Raw genomic sequence first — 18106 nt, 5'->3', positions numbered from 1 at the left:
AAGTCTCCCATAAACAAGTTCAAAAGGGCTTAATTCAACCCACTTCTGGGTACTACCTGATCTGGACCAAGGCAACAGACAAAACCCTATCCCAGCTAAGATTTGTTTCCTGACAGAGTCTGGCTATTGTCCTCTTTAAAGTAAGGTTCATTTTTTCCGTTTTCCTGTCAACTGTGGTCCCCACAATGAGTGCAATTTCCATTTGATTTATGGTGCCTGACTTACCTTTCAAGTGACGTCTGAAATAAAGGATCATTGTTGCTCTGTATGAAACATGAAATTCCCAGTCCAGATCTGGGAATTATTTCCTTTAATAATGGCTTGATTACTTCTGTGGCCCTTTAGACTACTAAGTGGGGTACACCTTGATGCACCCTGAAAGGTGTCCATGAACACCAGGAGGAGTCTGTAATTTCTGCTGGCCGTGGGCATCTGAGTGAAGTCTACCTGCCAGTCCTCAAAAGGGCGTAGTCCTTGGTATCACACCCCTCTAGTGGGAGGATTGCGTTCAGTCTTCCTGTTTTCATTGCATGAGACCCATCCTTGCGTAGTCTTTTGAATAGTCTTCCGGAGGTGTGGCCTCTGAAGATGCTACTGCACTAGGTCAGCGAGAGCCTCTCTCCCATAGTGTGTCCCTTCGTGCAGATGCTTAAAATTGGGTAAACTAAGGCCTCAGGGAGTAATATCATCCTGTAAGTGTTAGTTTCTCAGAGAGAATTAGAATCTATTTTATCAAACCCCAGGCCCTGGTGCATTTTTTATGTTACTCAGTGTAATGAGGTTTGAAGTCTGATAAGTTCAAATGAGATATTAAGGCCTCCAATGTTTTTGCTTCCCAAGCAGCCTGTTTTGCAGTCTTATTGGCTGCCTGATGGCCTTTGGTTGTTTGCAAATTTTTTTTTTTAAGACAGTTTTACTCTTGTCACCCAGGCTGGAGTGCAATGGTTCGATCTTGGCTCACTGCAACCTCTGCCTCCCAGGTTCAAGCGATTCTCCTGCCTCAGCCTCCTGAGTAGTTGGGATTACAGGCACCTGCCACCATGCCTGGATAATTTTTTTGGTATTTTTTAGTAGAGATGGGGTTTTGCCATGTTAGCCAGGCTTGTCTCGAATTCCTGACCTCAGGTGATCCACTCACCTCAGTCTTCCAAAATACTGGGATTACAGGCATGAGCCACCCGCGCCTAGCCGGTTGTTTGCAGATTATCTTTCTGGTGTCTGGCGCAGCACATAACAGAGGTGCGGGCAGGCAAGGCAACTGCTTCTAATAGGGCCAGAATTTCCACTGGGTGCTTAACGTCCTTGTCTCCTGATGTCAAGAGGCCTCTTTCTTCTCAGATGGCTCCATGAGCGTGTCCTTTCATGAAGGTGTAGCTGGAATCAGTGTAAATGTTTTCTTGCTTCCCCTGGGACAGTTTAAAGCTCTGGTAAGAGCAATTAACTCAGCCCTTTGTGTGGAGGTACCCGCAGGAAGGGCGTGGGCTTCTATTACCCTGTTGGTGGTCACCATGATGTACCCTGCTCTGTGTTGTCCATCTTCCATGAAACCATGAAACTGCTCCCCTAGTTACAGTTCTCAATCTGGAGCATCCAATGGCTGAACTGACAGGTCCTGCCTGCTAGAATAGACTGCATGAACAATTTCTAAAATGTCATACTCTAACCTGGAATCAGGTTCAGTAGCTGGGAGCAGTGAGGAAGAGTTTAGAGCCATGGAGGTTTGCAAGGTGATACTTGGGTCATCCAAGAGGATGGCTTGGTAGTTGCCCATTCACCCCACAGTGAGCCGATAATCTCCCTTTTGTTCTAGCAAAGTCAACACCTGATGGGGCACAAAGACAGTGACCTGCTGCCCCAGGGTAAACTTTTCTGCTTTCTGTAGGACTTCACAGGTGACTGCCAATGCTTGAAGGCAGGGATCCAACCTTTAATCGTTGGATTCAATTGTTTAGAAAAATAGACTATTGGCTGTGCGGTGTCTCCTGGCATCTGGATTAGCACACCTAGACTGACCTATGCCTTGTTTCTTATAAATGTAGAGTTTGAACGGCCTTTGGGAATCTGGCAGTGCCAACACTGGGGCTGATACTAATTTTTCCTTGGTGATATTAAATCTGTGTTGGCACTTGGCCGTCCAAGGCGGGGGCTCAGAGTCTAATCCCTTTAGAGTTTCATGAAGGGGCTTAGTCATCAGTCCAAAACTAGGACTCCAAATCCAACAGAAGTCAGCCATGCCTAAGAATCCTTGCAGTTGTCTACTATTTTCAGGAGTTTTAGTGACTCCTCTTGCCTTTCTTTAACCTGAATCTGAGATAAGTTTACTTTTTGTTTACAGATTTGTAAACAGACACTTTGTATCCACCCTGGGCCAGGTGGTTTAGAACTAGGATGGTGTTAGACAAACATTTTTCCTGCTTGAAGCTATCTATAAGTGAGTCATCTACATCGTATAGCAGGACTCCATCAAGTTTTGTTTTAAGATGGAGTCTCACTCTGTCCCAGGCTGGAGTGCAGTGGTGCAATCTCGGCTCACCGCAACCTCTGCCTCATGGATTCAAGCGATTTTCTTGTCTCAGCCTCCCAAGTAGCTGGGATTACAGGCACACACCACCACTCCCGGCTTATTTTTGTATTTTTAGTAGAGACGGGTTTCACCATGTTGGCCAGGCTGGTCTTGAACTCCTGACTTCGAGTGATCTACCTGCCTTGGCCTCCCAAAGTGCTGGGATTACAGGTGTGAGGCACCATGCCTGGTCATTCTTGTTGTTTTTTGAGATAGGGTCTTGCTCTGTCACCCAGGCTGGAGTACAGTGGTGTGATCATGGGTCACTGCAGCTTCAAACTCCTGGGCTCACATGATCCTCCCATCCCATCTCCCAAGTAGTTGGGACTACAGGCATGTTCCACCATGCCAGGCTAATTTTTTGTTGTTGTTTTGAGACAGAGTTTCACTCTTGTTGCCCAGGCTGGAGTGTAATGGCACAATCTCGGCTCACTGCAACCTCTGCCTCCCAGGTTCAAGTGATTCTCCTGCCTGAGCCTCCCAAGTAGCTGGGATTACAAACATGTGCCACCACACCCAGCTAATTTTTAGTAGAGACGGGGTTTCTCCATATTGGTCAGGCTGGTCTCGAACTCCCAACCTCAGGTGATTTTCCTGCCTTGGCCTCCCAAAGTGCTGGGATTACAGGCATGAGCCACCGCTCCTGGCCCAAGGCTAATTTTTTAATTATTTGTAGAGATAGGGTCTCACTGTGTTGTCCAGTAAGGTCTTGAACTCCTGGGCTCAAGCAATCCTAGTGCTTCAGCCTCCCGAAGTGCTGGGATTATAGGCATAAACTGCTATGGCCATCAAGGAAGGTCACTTTGGTCTTTAGGTCATGCGATTCAAAAGTAAACAATTGTTGGGATGCAGAAAAATGCATCCTTTAGATCCAACGCTGAAAACCATCTGTAGTTTCCAGGTATAGCAGTAAAATATATGGGTTAGGTACCGTTGGATGAATATCCTGGACTATTTCATTAATAGCTCTCAGGTTTTAAATCGATATTCATTGGAATGTGGCTTTCCTACAGGCAGGATGGGAGTGTTATATAGGAACCTATAAGGACAGGCCAGTCCATTTTTCAGAAATTTTTGTAAGATAGATTTTATCTCTTCTGAGGCTTCCTTTTTTAATGGGTAATGTTTTTTCCAGGGCACTCCAGCCCCCTCTTTTATCTCCATGTGCCCTGGCTGCATGTTTCTTGCTTTTCCTGAGACCCCCATCTGCCCAAATGCAATTATTCACTCTTTTGCAGACTTCTGGGGAAAGCTTTTCCTTTTTCATCTCAGGGTGAGTGGGTATCATCTATAGTCACAGTGCCTGTTCTGGTGGGACCTGCAGGTGTAGTTGCTGTTTTTCTAGGGAAAAAGTTACTTGAGCACTTAATTTGCATAGTATGTCTTGTCCTAGCAGGAGAATCAGCCATTCTGGCATATAGAGAATGCTGTGCCTTAGTTCCAAGTTTTCCAGTTTGCATTCTGAAGGTTGTAAGAAAGCCTTTTGTTGCACTCCTTGTGCAACCCCTGCCACAGGCACAGTCATTTCGGTGCTCTTTGCCTCTAGGGTGTTAGGAACTGAGTAGGTCACTCCCTTTTTGACAATAAATTAATTAGTTTGTTCCCCACTGTCAACTGTACCCACGGTTTCTGTGAGGAAATTCCTCATTCTCTATCAGAGCTGTAGTCCTGGTTCCACCATCTGCTGGTGGGTCTTTTCCTTCGTACTTTCCCCCTTTTTGTGGTCCTTGGCTCTCTTCATTTTGGGGCAGTTAACCTTCCAGTGGCCCTCTTCCTTATGATAGGTGCGCTGGTTGTGGCCCAAAGGCTTACCCTGACTTTTCTGGCATGGAGCTTTCTCTGCTTGTTCCACATATACAGTGCCTGACTTTTATTTCTTTGCCATTGTACACTGTGAAAGCAATGTCAACTAGCTGAGAAGGGGTAATTCCAGTGCAGCCTCTTTTCTTCTCTGCTGAATGAAAGTCAGGGGCACTCTGCTGAATGAAAGTCATATGTACCAACTTCGAATTCTCAGGGTCTTCTGGTTTTGTATCAGTATATCGGCAGAAAGGTTGGTAAATGCATTCTAAGAGTTCAGAGGGGTCCTTATCTGCCTTTTGAATGACTGGCTGAACTTTATTTAAGCTCTTTTGTTTTGGCGCCCCCTCTTGATTCTGACGCCCCCTCCTGATTCTGCCCTGAATGCATGTTTGGTAGTGTTCCAGATGGGTCATGTCCCCATCTCAGCTGGGGTCCCAATTAGGGTTTGTACCTGGAATTGCTCCTGCAGGATCGGGGATATTGTTTGTCTCATGGAGGTGATGGGCCTCTTCATTTGCCTTCTCTATTGCTAGCCTTCTTTCATCTGTGGTCAGAAGCATAATAAAAAAGACCAAACATCTGCCCAGGGAGGCTGGTGGCTAGCAAAGATGGATTCAAAGGGATTAGTCATTTTCTGGGGGTCTTCTCCATAAGGTGGTTTGGAGCTTTTCCAATTTAGCAAGTTGGATGTTGAAAATAGGCTGTAAGTCCAGTAATGTCCGACAGATTGCGCTTCTATGTGTGAACCACCCACAGGCATCTGACTAAGTGGGAATTGCCCTGCTCCAGGCACAGTATTGCCCTGTCCAAATAGAATGCCCTGTTGGGTCTTGGAGGGACAGACCATTCCAACTCCCTCATCATATTGAGGTGGGGCAGTAGCCCCTTCCTCCAAATTTGGAGCGTCATGTGGTGATGGTGAGGCAGCCAAGCAGCAGTGGAGAAGGTGGTGCAGCAGCCATGGTGGCAGAAGCTGCTGGGGCAGCTGGGTTTAAAGCATGTAAAAGAAATCTTTATCCCTTTGATGAAGGGGCCAGGTTGTATTACAAAAGTATTTTTTTCTTTTAATGGATTCTTAGGCAATGGATGCCCAATTTTGTGAAATGCAGCCTAACAGCCTGCCTGAGAGGACAAAATCAGCATTTTTCACATCAACCAAGATAAAACTACAATTAACATACAAAAAAGATGCAAACACCAGTTGTTCCACTCAATGTCTGAGTGCCTTTGATCCACTCCATCGGGGGAGGGATGACCTCTAGCCAGCAATGTAGTGAATGGCCACTGGTGAGGAAGAGGGAACAAATGGCCACCCTGAGCTAGGCCACCAAGATGCTGCATTGAAGCCCAAGTTCTAGCCATCCCTTTGAGTTACTCTCTGAGTTTCTCCTATGTGTATATGAGATATGCATGTTACCACATTTCTATTTGTTTTTCTCTTGTTAATCTGACTTTTCTTATGGGGCCCCTGCTAAGATCCTAAAAGGGTAGAAGTAAAATTTTTTTCCTCTCCTACACTATATTTTGAAGAGCATTTATCAAATAGGAAAAAATGGCATTTTTCCCCCCATATGTAAATTGATCATTGATGAAGAGCTACTGGTTTAATACTAGCCTCTTCTGAGTTTGGTTGGTAGAGATTGTCATCCCCAGGTGTCTGCTCCTCCCCAGGTGCACTCAAAAGTTGCAAAGTTGAGGAACTGCCTTTGGAACATGATGACCAATCTAGATACACTGACTACTCATTGAGACCAGAGTTACAGGAAAGTGTGCAGTCACCTCATGAATAATGTTGATACTTCAGTCTTTTCCCTGATTGTTTCAAGGCCAGAGCCCTATGTCTCTGCGAAGCAAACATGTTTATTATCAGATAAAATCATTTGTGCTAATGTCTTCTACTTGATGTGTCATCCTTAGGAAATGTAATGCCTTAGCCCATTTAACATGCACTGACTTTCTTAGAAACATTCTTAAGGAATTAAGTCTAACAGAGACATCTGTAAGTGTGTGGTTGATGCAGGAGGTGTTCTTTTTCATCCTGGGTGTGTACAGCTTTTATATAGATGACAGTCTACTCTATTTTTGTATGAGAAATTCCCACCCCTAGGGTCAGGGACAGCAGATGATTGATGGGTACTTACAATGATTGTTTATCAAAATCGAAATTAAAGTACAAAACCAGTGGGTGAGATGGGAAAGGAAACAATTTTCACTGAGTACCTATTATAAGCCAGAAACCATGCCATGTGTTTTATACCCAGTCAGCTCTGCCTATACCCAGAAATCTGAGTGGAACTAAGCGTGTCACATCATTAAAATCTACAATTTCAAATCTAAGTTGTTGGAACTCTAAATTATTGGGAACCTTAAAAGAATGTAATTATGGTGCTTGAGTCATGTGCCAGGCAGCTGTAACTAAGGCAAGTGTATCTTGGTTTCTTTAGAGATTAAGCCTCGTTCTTACCTGCATTTGTGAAATGTTTTAAATGGCTGAAGGGGCCCAGGGAAGACTCATCCCCTCTCAACTGCTGATGTTCATTATGGATTAACTTCCCTCTTCCCTTTCTCATGCAAAGACTTCATCGCTTTCACATTGTCTTTTTGTTTTGTTGTTGTTGTTTTGTTTTTGTTTGTTTTCGCGACAGGGTATGGCTTTGTCACCCAGGCTGGAGTGCAGTAGCACAATCTCGGCTCACTGCAGCTCTGTCTTCTGGGCTCAAGCCGTCCTCCCACCTCGGCCTTCTCAGTAGCTGGGACTAGAGGGACATGCCACCATGTCTGGCTAATTTTTGCTTTTCTTTTGTAGAGACGGAGTTTCACCATGTTGTCCAGGCTGGTCTCAAATCCCTGAGCTCAAGCGATCCGACGACTTCAGTCTCCCAGTTTCACATTGTCTTAAGATGGAATGTTAAATACACTCTTTTGAGTTGGAAAGGATTGAAAAACAACTATAAATAGAACAAGTCATGTGGTGGGGGCACAGAAGTGTAACCAATTAATTTGTTGTAACTCTTGAACCAGTCTGGTATAGAAAATGCAATTCTCTCTCACTTCTTTCTCTTTTTCCTACATAAAAAAGAACTTAACTTTTAACTTTGGAGTACTGACCCTATTTCTCTGGAGTCTGTGTGCCACAGAATGTCCATTCCCAGCCTTTCACTTTAGTAAATTCTTTTTTATTTTTTTTGAGACGGAGTCTTGCTCTGTTGCCCAGGCTAGAGTGCAGTAGCGCAGTCTCGGCTCACTGCAACCTCTGCCTCCCAGGTTCAAGAGAATCTCCTGCCTCAGTCTCCCATAGCTAGAACTACAGGCATGCGCCACCAAGCGTGGCAAATTTTTGTACTTTTAGTAGAGACAGGGCCTTACCATGTTGGCCAGGCTGGTCTCGATCTCCTGACCTCGGGTGATCCACCTGTCTTGACCTCCCAAAGTGCTGAAATTAGAGGCATGAGTCACAGTGCCCAGCCCGCTCTTAAAACTGGATTTTGACCTTTTTGATTATTTCAAATTGATACCATGATGAGTGCTTACATCACTACTTGTCTCCAGTTTAGCACACAATCATTTATATCCACATGAGATACATAAATATATCACATACATTAGACCCAGATACATAAAGTGCACCCTAAACCCCTTGCACAGCCATAGGCAAAAATAGCCTAGATCACCCATACCCACACCAATCACACAATACATACTCTGCACACATAATATATATAAGTGTCGCATATATTAGAATAATATATTTTATTTAAGAAAAAGAAGGTTGTTCAGCTTGGGTAGGTATAAAGAGAGTCAATATCAGGAAACATCTTAGGTTAGTCAAGGATAGATGCCATAGGAGCTGAATCTTGGAAAAAATGTGGGTGTAAATTAGGCAAATTAGGACAAAATTGTATTACAGATACAGACACCACACCAAGATTTGGTATCAAGAAATCGCGAGGTACATAAACTCTAAGTACTTGGAAAACACTGACACATAAATGTAAGTGGGGAGTGGCTGGGGCTATTGATGGAGGCAGGGCCCACCACTTTGGAAGCACTGAATACTCTACCAATATCTGAGGATGTGCATAGACTTTCTAGTTGTTGATAGGTTCTATAATCTTCAGGTCTTCTATGTTATCAACATATCCATCTATGCCACAGTGGAATTCAATGTAGCTGAAGCTTCTGCTCTCTATGTACCTCCTGTTGTACTTCTCCCAGTGACACTCGAGTACTTTAAGGGCACCTGGGGCCCATACATATGCATTTCTATATCGGTTGCTCCCCTTCTCATCGATGCATGTACGCTGAATTTTGAACCATAAGCTATAGATGAATATATGAGACCTTTTGCCTTTCAGAGCTTCTTTTTCTCTCATGAGGACATCACATTTGTACCCTTTGAATTCTCTACTTGGACTTAAGTAATGAAGTTTTATGAATTCTCTCCAGTAAACGTCTTTACTGTATACACACAGCCTGCAAAGGATGTAAAGCAGGGCCAAGAGCATGCCCCAGATCTTTAGAGAGGATGTCATCTCAGTCACCAGGGCCACCTGCGTGTCTACAGGGAAGAGAAAGAAAAACATTATCCTGACAATACTCAGAGAACTGAGCTCCACCTTAAAATTCCTTTCCCTGCCAAGCAGGCACTTGGGCACATATTATATTGCTATTTGTTTCCCTATTAGAAGATGATGATTCTCATTAAAGAATACAGTTTCTGGACCGGGAGCAGTGGCTCACACCTGTAATCCCTGCAGTTTGGGAGGCCGAGGCGGGTGGATCACCTGAGGTCAGGAGTTCGAGAAACACCCTGGCCAACATGGTGAAACTCCATCTCTACTAAAAATACAAAAAGTAACTGGGCGTAGTGGCTGTAGTCCCAGCTACTCGAGAGGCTGAGGCAGGAGAATCGCTTGAACCCGGGAGACAGAGGTTGCAGTGAGGTGAGATTGCGCCTCTGCACTCCAGCCTGGGCAACAGAGCAAAATTCCATCTCAAAAAAAAAAAAAAGAATACAGCTTTCTAAGAACTAAAAATATGCTTTAGCGTGTGAGAGCCAAACACAAATTTGAAAAATATAGATCATGTACCTTTTGAGAATTTCAAATATCTCCTGTCTACCCTGTCTTCTATCCAATTTGAGGAGCCAATCACTATCTAGCTCTCTTTTACCAAATAAACTATCAGGAGATCATGTGTCCAATAGAAAAATGACATTTTAAGCTTTTTGTCTGCAAAGTGGAAAAGATTGTTGCATTTTAAGGGAATGTAGAAGATGAGTAACTACTTGGGAGGTGGTTCCTAGGCAGAAGGCATTGGTTCTGGAAACCAAAGCCCAGGTTGCACTTCTCTGAAAAATGATGTTTTTCCAACCTTGGCTTCCTTATAACACTTTCCCCAAAGCCTGGGTGAAACATGTGATCATTATTCACTATCCACATCCCTTCTCAGAGGCCATTTCCCTAATTATTGCTATTACAAATGATCTTCATTTGTTAGAGCTTATTGGCAATGCCATCATAAAAGGACATCAGTTTAGAACTGTTGCTGTAATCAATCAGGCACCAAGACTAAAACAGTCCCCCGCAGAGCTACTGTGGTCACAGCATAGGATGTATGGTCATTTGAAAAAGTTATCTCTTTACCAGCTCTCTGCCCTCATTTCCCATGAGGAGTATTCCTGGCCCTACTGAACCTCTAGCCTGATTCACAGCTCTGAGTATCGGTGTCCTCAGATAGGCCTAATAACAGCTCCCTACAGACCTGCGAGAGTCTAATGAGAAGCAAGCATGTGAGAGCACTTCTAACCATGTCACATGCCCACATCAGACACAGGGTTCCGCATCCACGGAACCCTGTCCTAGTGATAAAGGCCTACACAGGATAGAAGAGTAGGATGCAAGCAGCTTTAATGCATTGTGGTTAGGAGGACTGGCGGTGAAGGAAGGGAGGAGCAGGGAAAGCCTGTATCAGTGGGACTGGGGCTGACCAGAATTCAGGCCTTTGTTTTCCATGATTTGGATCCTTCTCCATTTTTTGCTATCTGAAAGCTCAGTCAGCCCCCTTCTAGTGCTCCTGGCTGTACCCCGAGCATCCTCAGCAGAGCCCTTCTTACCCTACTCAGACTCCGAGTTCAGGTCACTGGTTGTAGTGGGTATCAGCGTGTGGATCTGAAGAGCAGAGTCTGCGTCCTCCTCCTTTTCTCAGAGCCCTGGAAATCTGCAGCAGTGGAGAAAGGAAGAGCAGGGGGAGCTGCAGCGCTCCAGCTGATTGGTAGTGGAGGGGGCGATGGGGAACAGCCTTATTATGTGAACTTGTTCTTGTATCGTTTCATCTGGAACACTTGGGTTCACTCAAACAGTAGCCTCGAGCAAAGGCTACAAACATCAAAGGCTGAGCCCTGGGCACAAAATAATTGTAAGACCTAGGTGACCCCAGAAAGGGGTTATCTGGTGCTATCAGGAGACAACCAGAGACTTAGCATCTGCTCTCAATTCTAAGAAACTTCTGGGGAAGTCCCTGGAGGGTTATGACTTATGCCATGTTACACGGGAACTTCACTGAGGAAAGCCACTTTTTTTTTTTTTTTTTTTTTTGAGACAGAGTGTTGCTCTGTCGCCCAGGCTGGAGTACAGTGGCATGATCTCGGCTACTGCAACCTCTGCCTCCCGGGTTCACACCATTATCCTGCCTCAGACTCCTAAGTAGCTGAGACTACAGGCACCCGCCACCACGCCCAGCTAATTTTTTGTATTTTTAGTAGAGATGGGGTTTCACCGTGTTAGCCAGGATGGTCTCGATCTCCTGACCTTGTGATGCACCCACTCGGCCTCCCAAAGTGCTGGGATTACAGGTGTGAGTCACCGTGCCCAGCCTTTCCTCCTTTCTTTCTTTTTTTTTTTTTTTTTTTAGACAGAGTCTTGCTCTGTCACCCAGGCTGGAGTGCAGTCGCACAAACACTACTCCTTGCAGTCTCAACCTGCCAGGCTCAAGCAATCCTCCCACCTCAGCCTCTCGAGTAGCTGGGACTATAGGCGTGCAACACCATGCCTGGCTAGTTTTTTGTATTAATTTTTGTAGAGACAGGATTTCATCATGTTGCCGAGGTTGGTCTTGAACTCCTGAGTCCAGCTAATCCTCAACACGTTAGCCTCCGAAAATGCTGGGATTACAGGCATGAGCCACTTGGTCAGGCCAGAAAATCACTTTTAATGTTGTCAATTGTAAGACCTTCCTTGAGAGGTGAAAGAATATCTAGTAAAAACAGTGGCGAAATAGCTATGAATGATTAGGTAGCCAGTATCCGAAATTTCTTTACTCAGTTCTTTAATTATAACCTTTAGCTGTTTGGTGACACTGTACTGCTTGCTATTAAAATGTCACATAACCTAGCCATAGTTTCCACAATGCTACTATACATAACATCTGACTGTGAAGTACAGGTAACAAGGTGCTGGTTAAGTTGCTTTTCAGGACCTCAAGATTCAGTCCTGAACTCAGCTCAAACTGACAAGACCACGAACTCTTCAACTGAGTTTGTGCAAGTGTTCAATGGGTTACCTTTAACATCACAGCCTGATTTTTCCACCATATTTTTCATTCCAACTCCCTGCAAATTGGCAAATGTGATCAATACTGGTTCATCAACGCTAGTCAAAATTAAGATTTATGAATAAAGTAAGATTCTTGCAAATCTTTTCTATCAACACCTCTGAAGTCTGCTCCTAGCCAAACCACCTTAGTTGATTTTCTCACTGGGCCACCTTATTGTTGGAATCACAGAAGGTTCAGTTTATATCCAGAACTTATCTTCAAGCCCCCGCTCCTGTCAAGCAATCTTTGAGCAACAGGAAATCATGTGCTGACAGACTGGATGGACGGGAGATAGTCTCAGAGCAGGTTCTGTGCATCCTCTTACTTCTCTAGGAAATCATGTGCTGATAGACTGGGTGGACGGGAGATAGTCTCAGAGCAGGTTCTGTGCATCCTCTTACTCTCTAGGTCTTTGGGGGACAGGGGAGAGCAAAAAGGGAACAATTCTGGGCATCTGTATCTGGATGACTTGGGAGGTGATTCTGAGGGAAAGTCAGTTGTTTGTCGTGTGCCCACACATCCAGAGCTCTTTCCAACAAGTGTGCATTATCTATTGAAGACTTAAATTCAAGTAGTGACTCAATGAATGTAGAGAGAGGTGGGAGAGAGAAGCCACCTGAGCCAATGTATGAGCCAATATTTCTCAAACAATTGATATTCCACTTTTAATATGGAAAAAAAATATGGACTCCAAGCATACATCCATGAACTCTCCTATGAACTAAGCCCAAAGTCCTAAAGCTTTTTGGATATAAAACCAATTAGGAAGCAATCTAAACTAAACTGGAGAAAAGTATATTGTTATATTTACAGAAATTAGCCACTACCAATGCAGCCCAGGAAGGTAACCCAACCAGTATTTCTGGAAACCACTTAATGGGTCTACTTCCTAGAGTTGTCTGCCAGCTTCTGTAACAGAAGCTCCTTGGGCAGTGACTTTTGATTTCAGTTCTTAAGGAGGTATTCCCCTTTAAATATAAATTTTAAATCACTTGAAAATTATGTTCACCCTTTAAATATTGTCTTTGATTTTAAGTATTTTCTGTTAATTCCTTGATATGTCCTATTATTATTGTTATTATTATTATTATTATTATTATTATTATTAGTTGGAACAGAGTTTCACTCTTGTCGCCCAGGCATGATCCCAGCTCATTGGAACCTCTGCCTCCTGGGTTCGAGCAATTCTCTTGCCTCAGCCTCCTGAGTAGCTGGGATTACAGGCACCCACCAACACATCTGGGTAATTTTTGTATTTTTAGTAGAGACGAGATTTCACCATGTTGGCCAGACTGGTCTCAAACTCCTGACCTCAGGTGATCCACCCACCTCGGCCTCTCAAAGTGCTTGGATTAAAGGCATGAGCCACCACACCAAGCCAATATTTCTTTTGTTAGCCACTATTCAATTCTTAAATGTTTGTGAACTACTGTTTCACAAAACCATAAAAGTGACTTAGGTTCCTTATTCAGGGGATGACAATGTCTGTAGGTGTCTTAATCTGTGATCCACGGGCTTCCAAGTGTTCCATGGACGGAATTCATAGCATCAATGCAGTAGTGCAGTGCAGAAAATTACATCTCTATTTTCACTCACCCCTATTGAAATGTAGGGGCTGGGCATAGTGGCTCACACCTGTAATCCCAACGCTTTAGAAGGTCAAAGTGACCCCGTCTCTATTAAAAAATACAAAAAACTAGCCGGGCGAGGTGGCAGGCGCCTATAGTCCCAGCTACTCGGGAGGCTGAGGCAGGAGAATGGTGTGAACCCGGGAGGCGGAGCTTGCAGTGAGCTGAGATCTGGCCACCGCACTCCAGCCTGGGTGACAGAGCGAGACTCCGTCTCAAAAAAAAAAAAAAAAAAAAAAAGAAGGTCAAAGTGGGAGGACCACTTAAGCTCAGGAGTTTGAGATCAGCCTGGGCAACATAGGGAGAAATCTTATCTCTACAGAAAATTAAAGCAATTAGTTGGGTGTGGTGGCACATGCCTGTAGCCCCGGCTACTTCGGAGGCTGAGGTGGGAGGATCACTTGAGGCCAGGAGTTGAAAACCAGCCTGGGCAACATAGTGATAACCTGACTTTACCAAAAAAAAAAATTTTAAGGCCAGTAGTGGTAGCACGTGCCTGTAACCTCAGCTACTTGGGAAACGGAGGCAGGAAGATTGCTTGAGCTTAGAAGTTTAAGGTTGGAGTGAGCTATGATAGCACCAGCCTGGGTGACTGAGAGAGACCCTGTCTCTCAAAAACAAAACAAAACAAACAAAACAAAACTAAAAAAAAAAACCCCAAAACCCTAGCCCCATACTCCTTGACACACAGATGAGAAGATGAATATAGGCATCAGGCCACACACCTATCATGGTTACATGAGGATTCCCTTGGAGAGAGATAATAGTGGCTGTATTTTCAAAATGCTCTGCTTTAGTCAGTTGAGAGAAGTCCAGATAAGATTTCTTACGTGAGGACCAGCAAGGTCTATTGAGTACAAAGACTGGAGGAAATCAGACAACAAAGACTGAACACCTCCTCATACCTCTTCTCTCAGGTGGTATTGTTTAAGACTCAGCAGTGTGGTTCCTTCACATACTTTGGTACTGGGACTGCAGACTTAGTACTCTCTGGTTTCCCATCTGCCCAGGCATCAGTACCCACCTCTTCTAGGAATTCTTCAGGGATGAGAGAGAGATTCTGAGCCTGTTGCTGCAACAACGCAGCTTGCAAGGTATAGGCTTGATCTGTGGACACTGTAATATTCACCTATCCTGGAGAAAAGGTAACGTTTGCATTCAGTTCAGTCAAGAGATGATGTCCCAAGAAATGGATAGGGTATTCAGGCATACATAAGAAGCAATGCTTTAGGCAGGTCTGTCACAGTTGGAAATCTCGGGGTTGCAGGAATGGTTCTTTTAGGGTCTTCTCTAAAACTGCCATCACTTTCATAGTTTCAGAAGACAATTTGAACAGGTGTGTGTTTAATACTGAGTAGGTGGCACTAGTATCTACTAGAAAGGCTAAACGTTGATTTCTCAGCATCATAATGACCCAGGGCTCCTCATGGGAAATATGGAGGATACTAGCTGGGTCAGAGCCTGCCCTCGGACCCCATCATTTTTGATCCTTATTACAGAAGTTCTCAGCCCCAGATCCCTCAGGTATTTCAGGCATTTGGTGAATTGGAAGTTGATTTTTTCATTATTGGCCCCTTTGTGGTTTGGTCAATCTTTTTTCCAACGGCCTTCTTGTCTGCAGTTGGCACATGGAATTCAATAAGTAGAGTGTTCCTACTTACAGGGAGCCTGGGTCCCAGGGGGTCCTAACTTAAATGGGGCTCCTGTGGTGGGTCTGTGTCATGGTCCAAAGGTTCCTTGAGCAGTTGCTAGCAAGGTGGCTTGCTGCTAAATGTTTTATAGTTCTCTCTGTTTCTGACCAGGTCTCTGCCAGTGAACACCTTTGTTTCTACCATTTGAGACAAAGATATGTCCAGTGCCCCTTCAACTTATTGCAAATTTCACTGGATGTCAAGAACACTCTGGCTAATAAATATCATGTTTATCATCTTTAAATATTCTAAGGCCTTTGGACGAATATCAGTGTATTCCTTGAACACTTCAAAATGCAGCCCAGAAAACTTGAAGGGCTTTCATTAGGCTTATGCCTTACTTCTTGAACTTTCTTAAGGCTCCTCTGCTTTGGTACGCCCTTTCAGAGTCCAGGTTTGAACACTGGCCCAAGTAGGATTATGGGATATAAGATATAGAAGAAAACGTTATGGAAGAGAATAAATTTTCCATTGGCTTTGGATCATCTCGATAGGTGGCAATACTATTTTTCAAATTTAATAAATCAGAAATAGAGAATGGAGATTGTGCTCGAATGAGCCCCATGGGTTGCCCTATGTCAGCGTCAATTCTTCCTATAGGTAATTGTTGAAGGGAAAATTGTCCTGCTGGAGCTAAAGTGGTTCCCTGGCCAAATTAGGTCCTCTGACAGGTGTGAGAAGAGGAAGCCATTCCTGCATCTCGTCATTCCTGGTCTCTTGGTCAAGTGCTGGTGGCCTGGCCCTAGCTCCTTCACCAGGTGAAGGAGGGAGAGCCAACAGCAGTGAGCCAAGATTGTACCACTGCATTCCAGCCTCAATGACAGAGCGAGACTCTGTTTACAAAACAAACAAAACAAAACAAAACAAACAGATTTCAGAACTGAAACCCATACAGCCCAGGAATAGTTCCACTGTACAGTGCCCTTGTGCTCCTTCCAATTGGTAAAAATGTCCTTGAGCAGGGCCCTTTATGAAGGAGGGACAACAGGGCCTCCAAAGAGGTGACAGGACCTCTAAGAAGGCCAGCAGATCAGGAGAAGGAAAAGAGGATGTTGGAACACTCACCAGAGATGTTTTCCCATTCTGGCAACCGTTTCTCCCTTGCAGGTGAGCCTGAGCTGAAGGTTGGCAGTGCCATGCTGGCAAGAAAGACTCCAGATACTTCGGTGAATCTCCAGTTTTGCCACAGCAGCAAGAGAGTACCGAATCATGGACAAATGCCCATGAGGAGCCTCCAGGCTAGCTCTCCACTAAACTTTAACCATAATAGATTCATTGCCTCATGCCCAGTAAGTCAACATACTGAGATAATGGTGATAGCAGCAGAGAAATAGTGTCATATTTTTACGACAGTCAGACAAGGAGATGGGAGGAAAAGTCAAATCCACCTCCCCAAGAGGTGTAAGGTAGGGTTTGTGAGGGATCTGGAGAGCAGCTGAAACATAGGGATTTTTGATTCATTGAGAAGTGAGCAGTGCAGTCTTGGGACAGGGAGATGCCAAAGGTGCATTCTTCTGAGCCTGTTGCATGGTGGGGTCTTTAGACTGGTTGGTGTCAGCCTCTCCACTAGAGTTCAGAATCTGAAATGCCTGAAGCAATTCTTGAGCAAAAAAGACCCACGATTCTTGTTTGTGAGTTTCTACCTATAGAAACAATGGGGGAGCATGTGGTCAGCATGCTACGTGACTCTTGGTTAGTTAGCAGCTGCAGGGAAGCTGCTCCAAGTGGACCACCATGCTATGATTAATGTGTAATTATAATTCTTCCTACTTTGATGAGCTGTTAATCCTTTCATTGTATCATTATCATTAGAGAATTACAAATTAACACAATAGATGTGATAATGCTACACATCTATTTCAATGCCTGAAATGCAGTACGAACTGACATCACCAAAGCTGGTGAGGATGCAGAGCTACACAAACACTAATTGACAGGACTTTGTATCGAGGCATATTTTAGGGTGCCATATATGTATTTCCTACAAAAGAAAGTTCAGTTAGCCTAGCTCAGATCTCATGGCAATTGCTTGACTTAGCAGAGGGGACTGCAAACCTTAGTGGACAGCCTTACCAATAAGGTCCACAAAAGAGGAAGATAGGTCCCTAAGGAAATTAATATGCTACTATCCAAATAAGGGATGGAAATCAGGAAAGCTAGAGCTTATAAAGCTCTGATATTTATCCCTGATTTGGAGAGCTGCATATTCATTCATTTCTGTATCAGTTTCACGTTCCACTGATATACAACCCTAATATACTAATTGCCCTTAAATGCACTTTCCTCCTATACTGTTTTGAATTACCATCTGCTTACCCTTTAGTAAAAGCAACTTTTAAAGAGCTACTTACATGAGAAATTTGTGAGAATCTACTATAGGAGATCAGAATATGCCACCACAAGGTATGCTCTGTAACGTAAAGATTATTTTGAAGTGCTTATTTTGAAAAACAGTATACACAAGACAAGCTCTGAAAATAGAGTATGCATTGGCCTTTTGTAAGGGTAATGCGCATTCATAAGGGAAACCTCCATTCTTATGGATGTCTCCTTCTCGTGCCAGATAGAGAAAGGTGACTCTAAATCACAAAAGACCCTTCTCAGTGGAGAAGATACTTACTTAAATCTGCGTGACCAAACTTTCCCTCATTTACTATACTTTTCCTGGTCATCTCCCTATGACTTGTTCCCCACATGCATTTTCCTTTGCTTTAGCTGAAGAAGGCATTTAAGCCCAAATTCTAGCTACCTCTTTGAGTTACTGTCTGAGCTTCTCCCATGTATACATGAGATACACATGTTACCACATTTCTGTTTGTTTTTCTCTT

At 44.0% G+C, this 18106-nt stretch overlaps 1 protein-coding gene across 1 annotated transcript; it reads right to left on the bottom strand.

Moving 5' to 3' along the window:
- Positions 1 to 7823: 7823 nt before the first annotated feature.
- On the bottom strand, positions 7824 to 10589 carry EDDM3A (epididymal protein 3A). The gene is made up of 2 exons (XM_015453506.4): positions 10482 to 10589; positions 7824 to 8924 (listed from the first exon to the last, which is right to left on the bottom strand). Exon 2 carries the CDS (start codon positions 8896 to 8898, stop codon positions 8455 to 8457), a length of 444 nt encoding a protein of 147 aa, XP_015308992.1. The 5' UTR covers positions 8899 to 8924; positions 10482 to 10589; the 3' UTR covers positions 7824 to 8454.
- Between the last annotated feature and the right edge of the window lie 7517 nt (positions 10590 to 18106).

The sequence above is a fragment of the Macaca fascicularis genome, chromosome 7 (assembly GCF_037993035.2).
Source record: "Macaca fascicularis isolate 582-1 chromosome 7, T2T-MFA8v1.1".
Taxonomy (NCBI): Eukaryota; Metazoa; Chordata; class Mammalia; order Primates; family Cercopithecidae; genus Macaca; species Macaca fascicularis.
Note: the sequence above shows the minus strand (reverse complement) of the source record. Positions and strands in the feature narration are given on the sequence as shown.

Coding starts and splice junctions, on each gene's coding strand:
- EDDM3A (XM_015453506.4), bottom strand. CDS start 8,898: ATGACATCCTCTCTAAAGATCTGGGGCATGCTCTTGGCCCTGCTTTAC.